Source organism: Pseudopodoces humilis, chromosome 4, assembly GCF_049639895.1.
Source record: "Pseudopodoces humilis isolate 2021_Gansu_Grassland_sample_001 chromosome 4, ASM4963989v1, whole genome shotgun sequence".
NCBI classification, from domain to species: domain Eukaryota; kingdom Metazoa; phylum Chordata; class Aves; order Passeriformes; family Paridae; genus Pseudopodoces; species Pseudopodoces humilis.
The window spans coordinates 69,248,824-69,269,608 of record NC_142203.1 but is presented as its reverse complement, the minus strand read 5'-3'; the positions used below and the strand labels follow the sequence as shown (position 1 = coordinate 69,269,608).

The window sequence follows — 20,785 nt, the reverse complement described above, 5'->3', positions numbered from 1 at the left end:
TGGTGCCCTGTTGGATCCAGCCCATGTCTGAAAGCTCTGGTGGGTGTAGGGCATCTATTTGCAACTCAGAGCTCCCAGAAATTGAGCTGGAGGCAAGCATGAAGTGGGCTGTGAAACTTCAGGCACTACAGGTGTTACCCCAGGGTATCACAAGGCTGTGGGGGTGTCCTGCACCTCCAAACTGGTCCCTGGAGCTCGGAGGGTGGCACCATGCCCTATACACCACCCTCAGCACCAGTCTGGTTGAATTTGATTCCTTTAATAGATACACGGAGTCGCGCGGCTGCAGTGGGAGTGCAGGGAACAGGCTGGCGCCGCCGAGCCGCCCGCGCTGAGGTAGAGGTGAGCGTCGCTCCACGCTCACCTGCTTTGGCACCCTGGGGCACACACGAGTGGAGGAGGCGCCTGCCCAGCCCCAACGAGGTAGTTCGGAGTGCCGCTGTCTCCCTGTCACCCGTCTGGGGACCCTGGCACCCAGGCAATCTTTGGCAGTGGGGAGACTCTGCTTGGCAACCCTCCCCTCCCCCCACCAATAAGCCCCACCCCGACATTAACCCCCAACCCCAGCCCCACCCCAATAAGCTCCACCCCCACCATTCCCACCAATATCCCCATTATTTGCCCCCCCCAGGGTGATCCCCCTGAGCTGAGGACCTGGGGGGCTCAGATGCCACCACCCTGGGGGTGTCTCAGGGCAGAGGCAGCAAGCCCAGGCAGCGCAGGAGGGCTGGGTAAGGACATCTGCAGTGGGTAGGGGGTGCAGTATATATAGGGGCTGCAGTGTATAGGGGCTACAATTTATAGGGGCTGCAGAATATCGTGCCTGCAGTGTTTGAACAGAGGGTGTGTATGGAGAGGCAATGTGGGCATTAAGGGCGTGTGCAGGGGACACAGTGTATGCATTGAGGCATGTACAGGGGCAGCAGTGCGTGCATTGAGGTGAGTTAGGGGCTGCAGGATGTAGGGGATGCAGCATGCAGGTCCTGGGGATCCCCCAGGCATCAGGGCAGCAGGAGATGTATGTGGGGGGTTACCTGGGGGTAGTGCCTTGGGAAGGAACTTTTGTGTGTGTGTGTGTTTGTCTGTGTGTGTGTGTGAGAGAGAAAGGGCATGTGGGGGGATAAGGGACAAAAGGGCCCACGTGGGTGCTCACAGCCTTGCATGGACACAGCTCAGTATTGCAGCAAGAGGCACCTCTGGGTCCCCCATCCCACCCTGGTGGCCCAGCTGGGTCCCACAGTTCAGGCCCCCAGACTTTGGGCACCCCCAGCTGTTTCCAGGGTGGGGGCATGTCTGCCTCACGGGGAGGCACTAGTGGGAGTGTGGCTTTGAGAGGAGGCTGGGAGCAGGGGGTTTGGGGCAGGCATGGGGTTTGGACGAGTCTGGGTGCTCCCTCCACCAGATGCCAGGGTGGCTGAGGGCCGGCGGGCGAACAGGACACCTGGGGGACAACAACAAGCAGGTTAGAGCAAGCTCAGGGTTGGAGGATCTGCTCACCCGGCCCCTAGCACCCATGCTGGGGAGAGTGGGACCAAGACTCAGGGGGGCTTCAGCCCCCTCGCATCACCTGTGGTGCCTTCCCCAACCTAGTAATCCTCAGTTACATTGGGCAGCCTGTGGGGTGGCCCAGAGCCCATTTGGCTGGCAGCCCCATATGATGCTTAGCCCTGACCTTTCCAGCTAGTTAAATATTTAAGTTCTGAAGGCAAAGCCCTCAATTTTAATTGTGGGGCATCTCAGCAGAACAGGCATGGATCTGGGGGGCATGGGATGGGCCAATTAGCCAGGCTGATGCACATTAGCACCCCAAAGGATCCTCTGCTCCAGCAAAGCACCCCAACATCTTTTCCTGCAACATGCTCTGCAATCAGGCAAGCCTGACATGCAGCCAGAGACCCTCTGGGCACACAAGCATTGGGGTGACCCCAAATCCAAGCCCTGCCTTTGGGACCCTGGGGAATGGAATAACCCTAGGTGCAGGGTCACTTCTCAGTCCGAGTACACCCATCTATTCACCCCCCATTTTAGCCCTCCATTGCTAGCACCTGCTTTGGGCCAATTTCCATCCTTGTCAACCCCCCCCTTCTCCTGCCCCCTCTCCCCAAGCCCTGCCACTTCATTACGATGGATTTTATAGTAAAGACATCAGATTGAAGGAAGGACTTGCTGGCCAGGCAGTGGCTATAAGTTATTGGATTTCCCGGACGCAATTACACAGGCCAAGCGGCCCTTCTATTTACCTGTGTAGACAACTCCATTTATTTCTATTGACATGTTGATACTGCTAATGCTGTTGGTGGACAGGTTCAATGCGGTCTCCTGTCTGTCATCTGGGGAAAGGAAATACCAATATGAGTGTTAAGCGAAACAGAAACAAGAATCTGTCCAAGACAGATAAGCCGGGACCCAGTCCCTCTGGGCATCCATACTCCTCTCCAGTTGCTGCTGTTGCTCCCACCTCGGCTGCCAGAGAAAGGGATGACCAAGGCTGAGGTGTTGCATCTCGTTACCTCGATTGGAGATCTTGACGTTCATGGGGAACTGGGAGGCCATGGCCAGGAGGTTGTGCTGAAGCGCGTGTTGCACCAGCCGCTGCTGCTCCTCTGCTGTCAGAGCCACCTTCTTCTCTGGGGGCTCCCCTGTCTCCAGCTTCTCCCGCAGCTGCTCCAGCACCACTGCCTGTGAGGCAGCTGCTGCTTGGGCTGCCGTGAGATGGTGCCCGGCCAATCCCACCGGGATAGCAATGCGCCCTGGCACGGATGCTGCCAGCATTCCATCCTCTGCAATAACCAAGAGAGCTCAGCGGGTCCCTCATTGCCACCCCACCTCACCATTCCCAGTGGTCCCAACTCCACCCCACCAGCAATGGTGAAGGGCAGGCCACCACTCCCAGCATCTAGGCTTGGTCCTTCTCCAAAGCCAGGGGAAATACACTTGTTTCACTCCCTGAAAGGGACTAAAAGAACAACATTGTTCCTATTTTCCCCAAGCAAAAATGGCAAGAGCAGACAGGGAACATCCCTGCTGCTGGAGCAGAGTCCATTCATGGGAAGAGATGGTCATTGCTGTGCAGCTGGGACCCTCACCCACCTTTCTTAACACTGTGCACTTGGCTGAGCTGGCCACAGCTGTGTGTGGAGATGCTAAGAGCTGGCAGGGGCATTTTGGGGGTGCCCAGCAGGGTTGGGGTGCTGGCCGGCGAGTAGTTGAAGAGTGCTGTGCCAAAAGTCTGCCTCCGCCCCTCCCGACGGTTGCTGTCGATGGCAGCTTGGAGCTCTCCGGGAGAGCTGAGCGCCCGCTTCTCACATTCGTAGGGATACAGGTACTTCATGTATCTGTATGGGGAGAGAGCCAGGGGGACATCCACAATTTTGCACCTCCCAGCCAGCCCTGTGGTGAGCAAAGAGCCCTTGGGAAGGAGCAGAGCCCTCCAGCCACTATTGTGGTACTCCATGTCAGGCCCCACCCAGGGCTCTGGGACATCTGAGCCAGCAGGTGCCCCAGGGCAGGTGTCCCCTGCCTGCTGGGCTGCCAGGCACTCACTGTGTGCGAAGGGTGAAGGCAGCGCTGGTGATGGAGGTAGGTAGGTTGAGGCCCTTGGTGATCTCCCGCCAGATCTTCTTGTTGATGACTTCGACCAGGCCGCCCTTGTCTGTCACCAGCTGGTACAGTGTGTACAGGTCCAGCACTTGCTTGGCCATGATGGGGATGCGGTTCACTGGTGTCCCTTCCGGCAGAACACAGGAGACGGAAAAGGGTGTGGGGGGCTGCCCACAGGAGCCTTTTGTACCTGGGATCAGAGCCCCCACCTTTCCCCCACTGAAGGTACCCACAACGGCAGGCACATCCCTCCGTGCCCAGGTGAGCACCTGGGGGCACAGGCAGGGCCAGAGTGGCACTGTGCCAAAAAGCAGGGTAGACTCCAGCATGCTGGCAACAGAGTGACCTTTGATGGAGCTGTCAGTGGGGCTGGTATGCTCTCATCTGGGATGTGCAGCCACAGTGGGATGGGAAAAGCACCGCCCCCAGACACCCTTTGATAAGGTTGTCTCTCTACAATTCTTAGTGCTATCTGTACAGCACCAATCTACGAAATCTTTCAGATCATCCTAGAATGACTCACTCTGTAAAACCCTTTCAGAGCCCCATAAAGAAAGATCCCATCTACACTTTAAAAAGGGACCCATCCTATAACCTTTCAGAAGAGGGATGACCCCCACAACCCCTCTGTGAGGACTCACCCAACTACCTCTGGAGAGGTTTTCTTTTTTGGTTTTCTTTTCCAGCTCCTAACTCTTCCAAAGAGTTCCTGAAAAACCTCTTAACCTTACAGATGGCCCCAGAAGTTTCCTCTCCTTAAAGGACTTCAGTGCCCTGCTTCAAGAAACCTGACCCCTCTTTAACTGCTCTCACTAGAGACCCTGACCCATGGTGCCCCAGCATCACCCTCCTGTATGAGGCTATGGGGCAAGCGGACATGGGTTCACCAGGGTTCTGTGAGCCCAATATAGATATAGATCAGCATGGTCTCCCTAGCCATCTAGTCTGGCTAAAAACCCCTTTCCACTTTCTCAGCACCCCCAAATAACCCCCACAGCCTTGCTGTACTCCATGCCTCCTTTGGATGGAGGGCATTTTCTGGAAGCTGAGAAGAGAAGGGACACACATCACATCCCATTCCACCCTGTCCTGTGCTGTGCCATTCCACCCCATATTTATTCCTCCTGCGAGGTGGCAGGGCACAGGCAGTATTGGAAAGCCATCCATTTGGCTGAGAGAGGCTGTCACGACTGTGCTTCGCCCCTCAAACAAAGCTGTCATTCACCGCCATCCTCCAGCATCCCTAATTTATGGCCCTGATATTGGCTTGGCTTCTTCACATAAGCCTGAAAAATGAGCTCTTTTTATTCTTTTACTGAGTTAATTTAACTTTTTTTTTTGTGTGTGTCTGTGTTGTTCACCAGGTTGGGAAGGGGGAGAGGAGTTCATCCCCCTGGGAGAAAGGCAGAGATATTGACTTGACATCTGCTGTCGGTAGCACACCAGCCCGCTCAGGGCTGTTGGCACAAGACCCATCACCTCGGGGGGGCCCAGTTAGAGGGCTCTCCCCCAATGCCAACAAATTTGCAGGGTCTCAGTCCCCAGTCAATGGCCCACGGACTCCCTTCCCTTCCCGCACCTTCCCTTCCCGCACCTTCCCTTCCCGCACCTTCCCTTCCCGCACCTTCCCTTCCCGCACCTTCCCTTCCCTTCCCGCACCTTCCTCTTCCCCTTCCCTCTTCTCCTCTTCCCTCTTCCTCTTCTCTCTTGGTAGCTTACAAAAGTGCCTTGCCATTAATCTTGGGGCTGTGTGGGGTGCGTGGCCGATGCCTGTCCCACTGACAAAGGCACCTGTCTGCATCCCCACAGAGTGATGACTCCAGCCCCAGCCAGGGCGAAGGGCACAAAAGCCCAGGGAGGTGATACTGCCATTGTGGTGCTGCAATTAGTGCCTTGATTGATTAATAGCCCTGTCTTATCAGCAGGGCACTCGGCTTGGTGGTGAAATTGTCAGGGGGCAGGGCCTGCAGAACCCAGTAAGCAAATGCGGAAATAGCCCCCTTGTGTCCCTATTACCTTTGAGGTGCCACAGAAGCTGGGGCATTGTCATGAGCTGCCCCACTGCCTTTACCCCATATCTGATGGTGGTATGACCTCCATGAGTGACCAGGGCCAGCTGTGCCCTTGTCCCATGGGGTGGCCTCAGAGGGTCTGCCCCCCAACCCATTTTTCAGCCCTATAGATTTTCCACTCTTCTGAAAAATGTCAGTGTTGATACTATCCACATAAACAGTAGGGTTTGCCCTGTGGACATCAATCCCTCCTGGACACTCTGAGGACACAGGCTGGGTGTCACAGTCCCCTGCCCATGCACCTCTGGGTGCCCCAGCTGTACCTGCAGTGGTTCTCAGGTGCTGCTTCTTATCCAGCTCTTGACGATCCCTGGGATGGTGTCCTTGCCCCTCAGCCCTTCTGTCCCCTTTCTCTTTGGTCCAAAATCCCTGTCTCCTCCAAACAGTTCATGCACACCTGCACCTGTGCACCCACACCCTGCCTGCCCTCCCCAGAGGGATGGCACCCACTTGGAGGAGAGGCAGGAGAGATGGGATGGAGGGCACAGCAGTGGGATATCCAGACACAGAGGGATGTGGAGCAACACTATCAGGGAAGCATTGGGCTTCCTCCCTCCTCCCCACACCAGCAGGCACTTAATTAGCCCCAGCCCCAATAGTGAGGAAGATAATTAGCTCTGGAGAGAGAGATAATGAAGCTGCAGAACAGCCCATGAATCTTGTAGCTGATGGATGCTGGGAGGGCCCAGATACTGCTGATGCTCCCACTCACTCCCCACAGATCTGCATGAAGGCCAGGGGGCACCCATGGGGCAGTACCCAGCACATCCATGGCCTACAGCTGGCCCCAGTGTGAGCCCTATGGCTATGCCAGCCCCTCACAACACACCCATGAGTGCAACAACTTTGTGGTGTCCCAACCCAACCCTAAAGTCAATCTCTGCAGCCCCACAGCCAGGTGGAGATCCTCACCATCCTTCCAATGGTCAGGACATGCGGGTGACTGCCCCTCTCTGCTCTCCCTCACCCCAGGCGCAGCCAGCCCCAAAGCCCCTGCACCCCCCTCAGCCTTTCCCCGTTAATTAGCTCGGCATTAACCTCTGCCTGGGGTTTACTGGCTATCGAGCGGCTTGTTCATTAATCCACACACTAGCAAAAGGCTCTAATTAATACGGCCAGCCACACACCCGCGCTTGGCAACTTTTAATTGTCGCAGACCCGGCCAGGGAGGGCGAAGGTTAAAGTATTTATCGAGTCCCTGGGAGCCAGCTCGGCCCCCCATGCCGATAGCAAAGATTTCCGATGAGGATGGGTTGGCTGGCGAGCCCTTAACCCCTGGATGCCTGGATTGCTGGCCCCACTCCCACAAATCATAGGCATTGCTGAGAGGTGCTGATGGTGGGCATCCTCACCAGGCGCTGCTAACAGGGAGCCCTGATGGGCACTGCCAAGGGCAGTCTCACCAGGCACCTCTAAAACGTCCTGAAAACTGCTGATGGGCATCGTTAACAGGTGTTGCTAATGCTTGTCACCAAGGGGTATGTTAATGGACATCTCCACCAGGTGTTTCCAGTGGGCATCCCTGCTGGACATCGCTAATGGGCATGGGATAGTGCATCGACAGTTGCCCCAGCTTGTGGTTAGGGGAGAGGGCCAGGGGGAGCACCATAGGACCTGCCTGTTTTGGAGGGTTTTGCAGAGACCTGGAGCAGCTCAGGGCCTGAGAACAACACACCATGAGCCCCCCACCAGCAGCCAAGGCAGGGGTGGCAGTGGCACCCACCCCAGCCACCCACCTTTACCTCTCTTCTGCATGAAGCCAAAAAGGTCATCCAGGAACTCCTTGCGTTTTGGGTCCTCATCTAGTTCATAGAGCTGGAGGCAGGGAAGAGAGAGAGAGAGAGAGAGAGAGAGAGAGGGGTCAGTGCTTCCAGCACATGCAGGTGAGAATGGAGACGGGAGCAGTGCCTGGGGCTGAACACTGCCTGTGCCAGAACCTGGCATCACCCCTGGCTTCACCTGCCTGCTCTGCAGCAACAAGAGGTTCTCTGTGGACCACTAACAGAATCCCCTGACACACCCTCTGCCTGGGTGTGGGCTCTCCCCATACCTGGGGTCTGGCATGGATTCCCCACAGACCACTGACTATTTTGAATCTTTGCCATAGAGATGCTGAGTCTGTGCCTGAGTTTGTCCTGCCCCTCGCCCTCTTAGATGCAAGAGTCACAGCCCAGAGGCATCAGCAAACCCCCAAGTACCAGACAGGACCCCAGGATTGTGATGCTCAGCTCTGCTCTGGCACTGCTGAGTGCTGGTGTTCCCCAAGTCCCAGCATGGGATCAGCATCCTCATCAGCCCTCATCCCTCACAGGGACACAGGCCCACCCAAACAGTGGGGGCTGATCCCATCCTGGGGAAGGAAAGGTTGGCTCACCCATGGCACTGGATACCATCGAGGGAGCTGCAAATGCCAGGGCTGCTATGTGCACAGGATTGCACAGACACAAACATGTGGCTTTGAGGATATTTCTGTGTGCTGGAAGGTCTGGACACACGGACACAGCCTGAGCTGAGGGACAGCACGAAGTGCCAGCTCCGTGTGGAAGTCCAAGCTTGCCTGATTCCAGCACAGCCCCTGAGTGACCATGACAAATTGGAGCCTGCCAGATCGATGGCCCAGCAGTAAAAGTCAGAGCACATGAAGGAAAAATTAGCACCAATCGAAGACGCTATAGACACCAATTCCTCCCAGCAAGCCCGGCAAGAATTTAAAGCCATTGAAAAGAAACAAAACTCAGCAGTCCAGAATGGATTTCCAAAACATATACAAAGAAATGCAAGCTGGAAAACAAAGTCAGGCACAAAATAGAGTCGTTTAAAAAACAATTGTGCTGGGAAAGGCTGTTAAAAACCAATAGAAAGGGAGCACACCCCCACTCCACACAGAACATCATTCACCAGACAGATAAAAGGAGCTGTGCTCAAGGGTCGTCAGGCTGCAGGGACATGGAGATGTGGGGATGGGGGTGGATGCCATGGGGGCACATGAATGCAGAGATATGGGAATGTAGGGATGTGAGGTTGCAGGGACTCAGGGGACACAGAGATGTGGGGATTCAGGGGGATGTGGGGACCTACAGGGATGTGAGGATGCTTCTACAGACCCCATGGTTCCCACCACTGAACAGATACACCTAACACAGTCCCTTGTCTAACTCAGGTGCCAGCTGCTTGTCCCTTCTCAGGGACAGACTGGTGCTAATTGCCTGTCCCTAATTTCATCTAGGGGTACAACTGCCAGGCTCACACCATACCCACAGGTCCTGACTGTCTGGCTCCATGGAGCTCCTTCTTTGCTGCCTCCCTGCTCTCTGGATCCCACTCACCTATTCCCTCCTTGCAGCAGGGTGCTTTTGGAATGCCCTGACCCCTGGGTGCCAGTATTGTGTCCCTCTCCAGCGTGGTTTCCTGTCTCGCTCTGTGCACCCTCCCCATCGCCTGCTCTTTTCCAGGAGGTCCCCAAGCCATTGATTACAGTAACTAGGTCAGGCTCTTAGCAGAGCTCCAGGAGGCTGCTTTGATTTCTGCCCCAGGAAGGCTGTGTCAGCCAGGCTTTGCCTGCATTTCCCTGCCGGTCCCTGCCTCTGGAAGACCTCCACACCAAGTGCTTTGACATCTCCTGACACCTGGCTTGTCAAGGTAAGGGCAAACCCCCAAAACTGGCAACTACCACTCATCCCACTGCAAGGTGAAGCCATGGCTGTCCCGAGGGTTGCCCAGTGGATGGGCTTCAGCACCTACACACGTCTGCCCTGGGTGCCTCTCATGTTTCTCCTCCCATTGATGCAGGCAGGATCCCATCCAGAGCAGGCTGCTACTGACTTCAGCCCCCAAAACAGGTGCCCTCCAAGGGCCAGGTTCTATTTTTCCACTGTTTATTAACCTCTAACCTTTTATCTGTGGGGCACTGAGATGCAAAAACACATTACATCAAATGGGGAGCAAAGGTCAGCTTTTAAGTGGAGATGAGAGTGGAGCTGAATAACCGGGTACAATCCAGCACAGCCCTTGGGTAGCCTGGGATGCACGGGGTGTTCCATGAGATTTGGAGATGCTCAGGCTGGAGAAGAGGTCTCCTGGGTCACACACAGTCACTGTGCAGGGACACATGCCTCACCTGGGTGCACATAACCCCACACAGGCTGCCACAGTCCCACGTGGTGGGTGCAAAAGCCCATGTGAGTATATACCACCCTACAAAGGCATGCACAACTACTATATAACCCTACACAGGTTTTCAGAACCCCACAAGCGTGCACAGCCTTGTGTGGGTTCACTCAACCCCACACGAGTGTGCACAGCCCCTCGTGGGCATTGCACAGCTTCACACAAGTGTAGGCACAACCCTGTACAGGGACACAGAACCCCCCCCTAGTGCCCCACAAAAGGTGGAATGGGCATGTACAATCCTGCACAACCTTACACCAGTGTGCACAGCCCTGCAGGGGCATGTAGAATATCACAGGAGTGTGCACAAGCCTGTGATGCACATACACACACAGCCCACACAGGCACAAATCACTACACAGGCACACACAGCCACCTCTGGAAGTGCACAGCCTCCCATGGGCATGTACAGCAGTGTGTGACCAGACTTCCATGGGCACACACCAGACTGCAGGAGCATCCACAATCCCCTACATACATCACGGGCACGCACTCCAAATGTGCATGCACAACCCCAGATGGAACATGCACATTGCTGTATGTGCACCCACAACCGAAGACTGGAACACACGACATCAGACAGGCATTCACAGCCCATATATACATGCACAATTCTGGACAGGCACTCACAACCCTGCAGGGGCATGTACAACCCCAGAATGGAACACACAACTCTAGACAGGCATGCATAACCCTAGACAGGAACACAAAAATCCCAGTTGAGCATGCACAGCCCCAAATGGGCAGAGCCCCATACATGCGTGCATAACCCCAAACAGACATGCACAACCCCATATATGCACACACAAACCCTGAATGTGCATCCACAACCCCAGATGGGCACACAGAGCCCCGAACGGGAACACAGAAGTCCAGAAGGGGATGTACAGTCCCACACAAGCACATATAACCCCAGACAGGCACTCCACATGGATGGGCACCCCTGACTCTGCAGGGCACACGTTGCCCCAGAGCATCCCCCCACCGTGCGCCTGGGAGCAGTGGTCTGAGCCTTGCCCAGGGGAAGTTGTGCAACTTCCAGAGGCTCCTGCTTGTGGTGACCTATGAGCAAGGACCCTTTTAATCGTGTTTGTATTGATATAATTAGTAACTCATTTAACGCCATCGATGTAACTATATTCCTCTATAAACGGAAGTATTAAACTGTCAAGCCCCGGGATCGATATCCTGCCGGTGCGCAGCGCAGCCCTGCTCTGCCGACCTCGGGGACCTGTCCATGCTTGGCCACTCCAGTAGCCTTGGAACCCCAGAAACACCCCACCTCCACCTGCACTGCTGACCTGGGTGTTTGTGCAGGACTAGTTCCTCATCCTACAGCCCACCTTGGGTGCAGCTCTGGGACCTGCTCCGTCCTGTCATCCCATTGCCATGGTGACATCTATATTCCTGAAGGGATTGGGATAACGGGGCTTGTCATGCAGGTTAAAGGTCAGCGGGTCGAACACGGTTTATTAACAGGACATGAATAGACCTTGTGCTTCCTCCTCCTCCTCCTCCTCCTCCTCCCATGATTAAGTAACATTGTTAGCACCACTCATTCACCAAGATTACTTTCCTGGAGCCAGGAAGGCTTCTAGAGATGAAGCTCGGGTCTTAGACCCCTTAGCCTAGCTGACACCCTAGACAGAGAGCCACCCCCCAGGCACTTCAGCTTGCCTCATCGTGGTGGCTCCCCACACAGTCCCCCCTGGGCCGCACTGCCAAGGGAAGTGGTCTCAGTGGGACCCCCACAGTCCCCGCTCAGCTGCCACCTCCTGCTGGCAGAGAGGGCTCAGATCAGCAGCCAGGATTCAATCCACTTAATATGAGCTGTATCGATCCTGGACCCTGCTCAGCTCCCCCCCACCATGCAAACCCCCCAACCCTGAGCTGCTTAATATCCACCACATTGATTAGCCACACTGCTAATTTTTCCATCTGGTCGCTGTTCACGCCGCGCGCCCAGGTAATGCTCAGCTCCCTGCACCCCCCAGCCACACACCACGGGTGGCTGACTGCTGATGCACTGTTTTGGAGTCACTGCACCTCTCTGGAGCTTGACTGTTGTCTCTGAGATCCTTCCCAAGGAAGATGGTTGGTGCACAACCAAGCACCCAGACACTGGTGTGTCCTCCCCTGTGCCCTGCTGGCATGCCTCAGTTTACTCTGCAGGTAGCCACAGAATCTGACCATTCCCAGTTGAGGAACAGCCCTGAGCACACTGGGGGTCAGGGATCCTAAGAGTATCCACAGTTAGAATCTTCCCCTGCCATGGGGCACACACAACAAACTAAGGGTTTGCATGTCCCTCCCCCCATCCCCATTGCCAGAGCTGGGGGGCAGTTCACTCCCCGCCAGGCACAAACCACCCCCTGACCTTGCAAGCCACCACTCGCCTCTTCCACCAGTTGTTAATAAGTTAATGGTTACGGGACAGCTTTGCCGGGACAGCAGGCTGCATTTGAAGGCAGTGCTGGCTCTTGGGGGGACAATGCTCCTCTGACCCCACAGCCTTGAGCAGTGTGGGGTGCTCACTCATCCCAACACCACCAAACTCAGCAGTTGCCCCACTAGCATAGCCGGACATCTCTGTTTGGGGACCTCTCCCAGCACTGTGGTTCCCCCTCAAAGCCTTTCATCATGCTTAATATTTAACGGCGCTTTATAGAGCAGGCAGGTTTAATCAGCGCTGATAATGCGGCAGATCCGGCAGGTCATTAGAACCCCCCTTCCCGCCGCAGCCGCTCCCGGGAGGGCTGCCTGCTGCAAACATTAACCCGGCCCCGTGCAAGGTTTGCTGGCAAGAGCTGGCCTTGGGACAGCAGCCCCCCACCCACAGCCTGGCCCTGACATGACATGGGGGGCTCACAGGGTACCCAGCCTTCTGCTTAACACACTCTACAGGAGGGGAAACTGAGGCAGGGGTGTTGATATGGCTTGCCTACAGGCTGGGGCAAGAGGAAACATGGTGCTCATGGCTGTGTGGTGCAACCATGGGCACCATTCATGGCCCCTTGTCCCATCTGAGGGCTGTGGCACAGGAGAGGCGGTCCTGGCTCACAGCAAAAACGCGTCTCCCATGATCAGCCCCTTGTTACTCGTTCATGGCTGAGCAGGCAGGGACTCAATGAGCAGATTTGTTCGGGTCAACCTCCCTGACCCACCAGCGCTTGCTACGCCACTGCCTCCCATTCCATCCTTGCTTTCCTCTCCATGTTGCCTCCCCCTTCATTCTCGTCTCCTCCTGCCCCTGATCCCTCCATGGGTGACTGAAATTGTGGGACATCCTTCCCCTTCAATCCCTTATTAGGTGACTGGAGCCATGGGACCCTGTCCATGCCCAGCACCACCCCAGGTGTCCCCAAGGGACATGCAGAGCACCCCTATGGTACTTGCATGGGTGAGCACACAGGGCATGCTCTAGCACACACTGGGGTCTGTGCACGCACACACCTGCTATGGGGCTGTGTGAGTACGGGGTGCATGCCCGTGGGGCTGTGTGCATGCCTGGGATGTCCATGGGCTGTTCAATCCCCCTCCCCACCATGCACGTCTATCCCCATCCCCTTCCTGCAACCTCTTTGAAGGGACAATGTAGAAGGAAAGGTTGGTGCCCCCTCTAACCACACCCTTTGAAAGCAACCCCAGCTCCCATCTCGGCCTCTGCAAGAGCTGTGTGCCTGAGCAGAAAGAGTATCTGGGCCTGGTTCTCACTCATGCCCTCCCACAGACATGGGATGTAAGCTCTGGATCCATGATGGAGAACACAGCCTCACCAACAGAGGCATCTCCAGTGGGTGCCCTGTGCCCCAGGGGACAGGCTTCCACAGCCCCCATGTAGAGTCTGCTCACCCTCTGCACACTCATGCACACTGCAGCTTGCTCTGAAGATGCACACACATGTACATGCTGTTCTTGTGCACCCTCACCCTGGACAAACAGCCACACCAAGCACACTCACACAGCTCTAGTATGTGCCTTCCCTCGCACAGACCCTGTCCACACTTACACATCCCTACACACTCTTCAAATACACACAATCCTTCTGCACACCCATCCATCCATCCATCCATCCATCCATCCATCCATCCATCCATCCATCCATCCATCCATCCATCCCCTTTAAACCAGAGTCCACCACCCCAGATATGACCTCCCCACTGCAGCACTGCCCAGCCAGTTGGCAGCACAGGAGATTTACCTCCATTATTAACCCAGTTAGTGGATTATTGGAGGCCCAAATTGATGAGGGGGTGCATCCTCCCCAAAGACTCAACTGGCATCTGATTTCAGGGAGGTAGCTGGGGAGGGAGCTGGAAGCAGCCTCAGTGCGAGCTCCTGACCCTCCACAGTGAGGGTATTCTCACACCCTCAACTAGTTTTTACACCTCCTCTTTGGAGCCCCAATCCCAAACCCTTTGGACCCCTGGCTGGAAGATAATGTTGTGGCAGCTTTTGAGGGCTCTTGAGCCCTCAAGCCATGCCTCAAGCACCCATGGGTCCATGCAATTCCAACCCAGTGACACTGGTATGGGCATGCACATGCCTAAACACGCTGGGACACCACACGTGTGTCTGTACATGCACACAGGTGTGTTCAGACTCGTGTGTGCACACGCCATATGGATCCACACGTGCTCATATGGATCCATGAACACATTCTAGCACTTCCATGGGTTCACACACACTCTGCACTCTCCTGTGCATCCATACAGACACACAGGATCTCCCAGGGATTGCTACACACAGGGACTCTCACATGGGTCCACATACGCCCACGAACCCCCCCGCTTACATGTGCATTTATACAGATGCACACACGGGTTGGTCTGTGCACACCCCCCCACCCCCCCACCCCCCCAAACACCTGTTTGCCCTTCCAGACACACCCCAGCAGCCCCCCAGTCCTGTCCTGTGCCCTCCACTGCAGCTGGGTTGCCAGAGCTGTTGGAGCTCCAGGGGTTAGCACACTGACCCTGTGGTCCCAGATTAGGGGCACAGCTCTGCTCACAGGTTCACTGGAGAAAAGCCCCCAGGCAGACATGGACAGGGGCAAACACACTGTGTCCATTCCCCCCTCCCTGCCTCTGCAGTGTAGCAAGAGACCCTCTAATTTAGCCTTGGGAGCCCTAGGTCCTGCAGTTAGGTGGAAGATGCACTGGCAGTGAGGAGTGGGCTGTGGCATGGAGACCACTACCCTCTTCTCAGAGTCCCCCTCTTCAGCTGCCTCCATTCTCTGAACATTCCTGCCTCTATTTCCTCCATCCCCAGGGACAACACCACAAGAGAAAGCAATAGGGACAGAGGTAGGATGGTGCACACCACAGACCCTTCCACCCCATTTTGGGACAATCTTAGGTGGCACAAGGAGGTCTTTGTCTACAGGTGTACACACCTCCAAGCTCTGAGATGTGAGTGCACACATTCACAGCTGGCAAGCCCTCCCTAAATGCATGTTAAGGACAGGTGGGTGGGTGCAGAAGGCAACTGCTGGCATCAGGGACAGGCAGGGCAGGAGGAACAGAGTTAGGCTGAGGATAATGGCAAACAGCTGCTGGCAAAACCAGCCACCCCCAAGTTAACCACTGAGGCTACCAGACAGCCTGGAGTTCCTAAAGGGCTGGTTGGGGCTCACCCCCTGCAGCTGCTCCTGGGCAGGGAGGAAGGAGCTTCAGAGGATCCTGATCCCCCCAGTCACAGATGAGTGTGAACATGTTGGAGGCGCCCTGGCAGGCAGGGCATCCTCCTGCCAGCAAACATGCCACTAACAGAGAGCTGAATGCAGAGCCCAGATGTTTGAGTCCCTCTCAGCACAGGGGATGGAGAAGAAAGCCCTGGGTTCTGGTGCTGTTCTTTTATCACTTGGAGGAAACCAGTGCACTCATCCCTGTCTATACGCATGGTTTCCCTAGGGGGAAAGCTGAATTCAGCTCAGGGGGAGCTGAGCTTGGCACCAGAAATGCCAGGTTAGCATGCTCTTACACATGCCCTCCAAGTCAAACATAAAGCAGAACCACAGAATTAAAACCTGGCTGCATTCCAGCCCTTAGGGAAGCTGGGGTTCATGGCTTGTTTCAATGTACTAACAGACCCCACCTGGTGGCCCTCACCTCAGGGCTGGGTCTGCCTGACAGCCCTGGGTGTGGAGACCTCCCAGACCTTTGCCCAGGTCTCTACCCATGTGTCCTTATCAATGTACATAAACCGGCGCCGGGGCTGATGCAAGAGGCAGGGGTGAGGGGGTCTCTCAGCCTTGTAACATTACAACAACCCCCCCAGTCAGAGCAAAGGTCTCACCAGCCCCCCCTCCCCAAACCAGCGCCTTAGGAAACATATAAAACTATAGCATACATGTGGGGTATTTCCCCAGAAAGCCTCTCCATGCAAAGCAGCATTTGCCCATTAACCCTGTGGGTTTCACCGCAACCACCTTGTCCTCTGCTCCCATTTTTAGCACCACTGTGCTCTGTGGAAACCCTTCCCCGGTTGGTCCTGCACCAACTTCCCACTCCATCCCCATCAAGGCATCCTCACCACTGCAGAGAGATGGGGAAGTCTCTCTCTGCCCACTTTCTGCCAAGCAGCCTGGATTTGATGGTCTCTGTTCACTTAGGTGTGCCCCAGTCCAGGACTGATGAGAGCAGAGACAAGCCCTGAACCCCACCCCGGGTGACGGCATCATGGATTGGGCAGTTTCAAGCAGAAAGTCCAGGTGGGAAATACAGCTCTGGCCACTACCATGTCTCACTCCAGCTCCAGGACCCTCATAACCACACTCCCATTGCCCCAGCAGCTTTCCAGCAGGCACACACTGACACCCCACCTCCCCCACAGCATCACAGCCCAGCCCCTGGGGAGCCTCCAAAAGCTGAAGCACAGCCACCCTCCCCACTTAGACCCTGCAGAGAGCAGAGAACCTGTTCCCCAGGCTGGGTGAGCCACAGCCCTGCAGCCTGGGGAGGACCCAGCAGGGACACATCCCGCCCAGGCAGGGCTGTGTCCCTTCCTGCATGATCTCAGGGGAGGGACAGGAGTGACAGCCACCCTGCAGACCCCAAAGCAAGCTGGCACCGCAGCCTGTTCCAAACTGCAGAAGGATATCCAGTTGTTCCCTGGGCTGGCTGGGACACGTCACAAGGTGTGGGTCTCTGGATGAAGGGTACATCACTTTTCCAATCAGGGTTGGAAAAACCAAAAGAGAGCAAACAAGGAAGGAGCCAGCTCTCACCCTGGGAAGCGGTGGCAGGATTTATCCTGCACCCCAACCTCTCCTGTCATCCCTCTCCCACTATTCACAACATTCCTGCCCTGCACAAGGAGCGCGGGCAGCCCCAGACAGGGGCAGGGCGGGAGGCTGAAGGACGAGAAATGCCGGGGATGCTTTCCTAGCCTCCCCGAGAGGGAGGAGCTGCTTCCCACCTCCCGGCTGACCCCGGGAACCGGACAGTCAGCCTTTTTCTGTGCAGCGGGGTGTAATGTAACACTTCCCGGACGAGCTGTTTGGCCTCTAGAGCTCACCCACTCCGGCCCTCCCCGGGCTGCTCCAAGGCAGCGTCAGGCGCTGGCAGCGTCCCTGGGCATGGCCGGGAGGCATGTGCTGCCTGTGCCCTGTTTGTACCTGTACCTGCCGCCCTGTAGGCAGGGGATGAGCCCCGGCCCCCCCAAATAATAACTTTTGAGCAATTTGAAACAGAAAAGGAAGAAGCCGCCACAGCAGCCAAAAGTTGCTGCTCCTCTCCTGCTAGACCTGGGTGAGACTGAAGTGCCCTCGTCTCCTGTCCCTAAGCAGTGCTGTCCTAAAAAGCCACACAACAGCTGTGTGGGGACATCCCTGTCTGTTCTATCCCCTCACCACATCTTCCCTTTCACCCACTGTGCCTCTCTGTCTCCCCTCGCCAAGATGAGTGCATGGGGAGCACAAACCTGCCTGGCACTGTGCACTCCATGCCCACACCCTTCCATGGAGAGGCACCTGCTGTGTGCAAACCACAGCTTGCGAAACACAGCTCAGATGAGATCCACATGCATTTAATAGAGGGAGACTTTTCTTCCATCCTTGATATGAACTTCTGAAACCTTTTCCCCATGCCAGATCTCAGTTGCAAAAGGGTCTCCCCTACACCCACCACGAATGAAGGGACAGGGTGTATGTGCTACTCCCTCCAGTACAAAGAAATCAGTGACCTGCGTTGACCAGCTATAATATGCCCTGGCCCTTGCAGAGACACAAGCTCCGTGGCTCGCCAGCTCCTTGGGGTGACCACACACCAGAGCCCTTGCCCTTTTCCACCTCTGCAAAACCTCTGTGGACAGAGGTCAGCCTGTTTTACCCACTATGGAAAGCACCAGAGATGGAGCTGGCACAGATCAGGGTGGGCACAGGGAGATGCCTGGACACTGGACACCCTACCATGATTCAGGGTCTGTGGACAGGCACAGGGGACACTGAGGAGGTAGGGTCATGAAACAGGGTTGAAATGGGGTTTGGTAGCAGGGAGATGGGGAGCACACAGGATGATGACGATGCCTATAGGGTGGGACAGGGCTTAGGAACAGGGGCAGTGAGGAGCATTCAGGGGGTACCCATTTAGGGGAGGATGAGGGGGCTTCAATTATAGGGTGCCATCACAATAATGTCTAGGGTTAATGGGGATATGGAGGATGTCTGCTTGGGGTGGGTCGGAGCTTGGGCATGGTGTTACCCATTTAGGGTGGGACACAGACAGGGTTTGGGAGCAATGGGGGGCATTAGAGGTCTTCATTCAGGGAAAGTTGAACCCGAGTTTCAGTACCACGGGGGGACACCGGGGATGCCTGCCCGGAGCAGCCGGTGCTGGGGCAGCGATGCCTCCTTACCTGTTTGAACTGCTCCTCGTAGGTCCATTCGTGGTGCGGGGGCGGCGCTGGGTCGCGGGGCTCCCCTTCTTCCTCCTCTTCCTCTTCCTCCTCCTCGTCCTCCTCCTCCTCCCCCGCAGCGGCGGCCGGCGGGCGCGGGCCGGAGGCCGGGCGGCGGCGGGGAGCGGCGGCCGGCGGCCCGGGGGCGGGGCCGGGCCCCCCCGGGGGCCGTCGGGGAGCGCCGCCGGGGCCGCGGGCCAGGCGGGCCGCCTGCTGCCGCTGCAGGCTCTCCATCACCGCCGCCAAGCGCAGCCCCCCCGCCGCCCCCGGCCCCCGCGGCGGGGCGGCCGGCTGCGGGCACAGGGCACGGCCTCAGCGCTGCCGCCGGAGCCGGAGGAGGAGGAGGGAGGGGAGGAAGCATCCCTCCACTCCACCCGCTCTCCCCGCCGCTCCCGTGGGCCTTGCCCAAAAGTTGCCCGCGGAACCGTCGCCTCGCCGGGCGCGGCTCCCGCCGCCGGAGGGGCTGCATCCCCCGCCGGGACCATCGGCACCGTGCCCCGCGGGAGAACCGGCCCTCCGGCACATCCCCGCTGCTCCGGGGGACGCCGACCCCGCTCCTACCAGGGACGGGTCCGACGAGGGGAGCCTCCTTCCTCCATCCCGCTTGGGACCCATGTCTTGGTGGGACCGCCCCCCAGTTCCACTGGGAACCGCGTCCTGCCGAGGACCCCTTCCGTCCCCGCTCCCAACGGAGACATCCGCCCCGACGGGGAACCTTCTCCTACCGAGCCCCTCGCCACGCCGTCCCCGCCGGGGACCCCGTCCCGATCCCGCCGGAAGGTCTCACCCTCCATGGAGGGGGCTCTGTCCTCTCGGGACCCCCCCTCCCGTTCCTACCGAGGACCCCGATCCCGCTCCCTGTCCAACGCGGATGTCCCTACCCCGCTCCCGCCATGCACCCCCGCGTCGCCGGGGCCCCTCCGGCCGCTCCGTCCCTCACCAGGGCGGGTTTGGCCGCCAGGCTGGGGTTTTCCACCATGCCGCCGGCTCCGAGCGCCGCCCGGGGCTCGCCCCGCCGTCCCGGGGGGCACGGCCGGCTGCTCCGCCCGGTCCCGGCCCCGGCCCGCCGCTCACATGGCGCCGCGCCCGCCGATATTTCTTTTATTCCGCAGCAGATGAGGGTGGGTGGGATTTTTTCCCCTCTTTTCTTTCTTTCTCTCTTTCTTCCTTTTTTTTTTTTTTTTTTTTTTTTTTTTTGCAACAAGTGGCAGTCAGGCAGCAACACCCCTCCCCGCTCCCATTTGCTAGCGCACGTCTAGGGAGTCACCCGGGGAGGGCTGGGCTTACGGCAGCCCCGGGGGGATCGCCCGGACCGGCCCGCCAAGAGCCGGCCAGGGGCCGCCCTGCGCGGGGCCGCGGGAGGGGCTGGGCCGGGGGCGCAGCGGGCCCGGCGACCCCCGGTCTGTGTGCGGGTGCTAGACGAGGGGAGTGCATGGGGGTGTGTGCAGGCTGTGCACACATAGAAGTGTGAGGGGAAGGCAGTGTGAAGGAGGGAGGGGTGTGTGAGGGGTCTGTGCGCACGTATGTAAGAGGGTGCTGCACCCATCGCACACCTTTCCGAGGGTCTGTGTGTGCAGATACCTGTGTGTGCTGGGAGAAGGTGCGTGCGTGTGTGTGTTCGTTGCCTGTGTGTGTACGTGTGTGCACAGTGGGATAGATGAGCCACCCCGAGTGTCTGAGCACCCCTGTGCGCAATGGGAGAAGTGAGGGCATTACTCGTGTCTGTAAGGGAGCCCCCACACACCAGCGGGAGTGTGCCCGGTGTCTAAGGTGTGTGTGCGCCCTGGGGTGCATGTGGAGGACGTGTGTCCATCACCTGGAGCAGTAACCATGCACATGCGTGTGCAAAGCCATGTGCACTGTCACAGGGGCTGAGCACCTCCAGTGTGTGCACTCACGTGTGTGTTTGCTCTAATAAATTCCCTGTTTATGTCCGTGGGGAGCTTGGGCGTGTGTGTTTCATGTGTTCACCTGTTGGTGTGTGCAATCTCTCTTGGGAGGGGTAGGAGGGGAAGGCGTGTGCACACGTGCTTTTTTGGGGGAAGTGGGCG

The 20,785-nt window shown here is 57.2% G+C and overlaps 1 protein-coding gene across 1 annotated transcript; it reads right to left on the bottom strand.

Moving 5' to 3' along the window:
- Positions 1-627: 627 nt before the first annotated feature.
- ARID3C (AT-rich interaction domain 3C) lies at positions 628-19,004 on the bottom strand. The gene is made up of 7 exons (XM_014259134.2): positions 18,696-19,004; positions 7,415-7,487; positions 3,544-3,727; positions 3,091-3,335; positions 2,511-2,780; positions 2,241-2,330; positions 628-1,441 (listed from the first exon to the last, which is right to left on the bottom strand). The coding sequence occupies exons 1-7, from the start codon at positions 18,966-18,968 to the stop codon at positions 1,299-1,301; spliced, it is 1,278 nt and encodes a 425-aa protein (XP_014114609.2). The 5' UTR covers positions 18,969-19,004; the 3' UTR covers positions 628-1,298.
- Between the last annotated feature and the right edge of the window lie 1,781 nt (positions 19,005-20,785).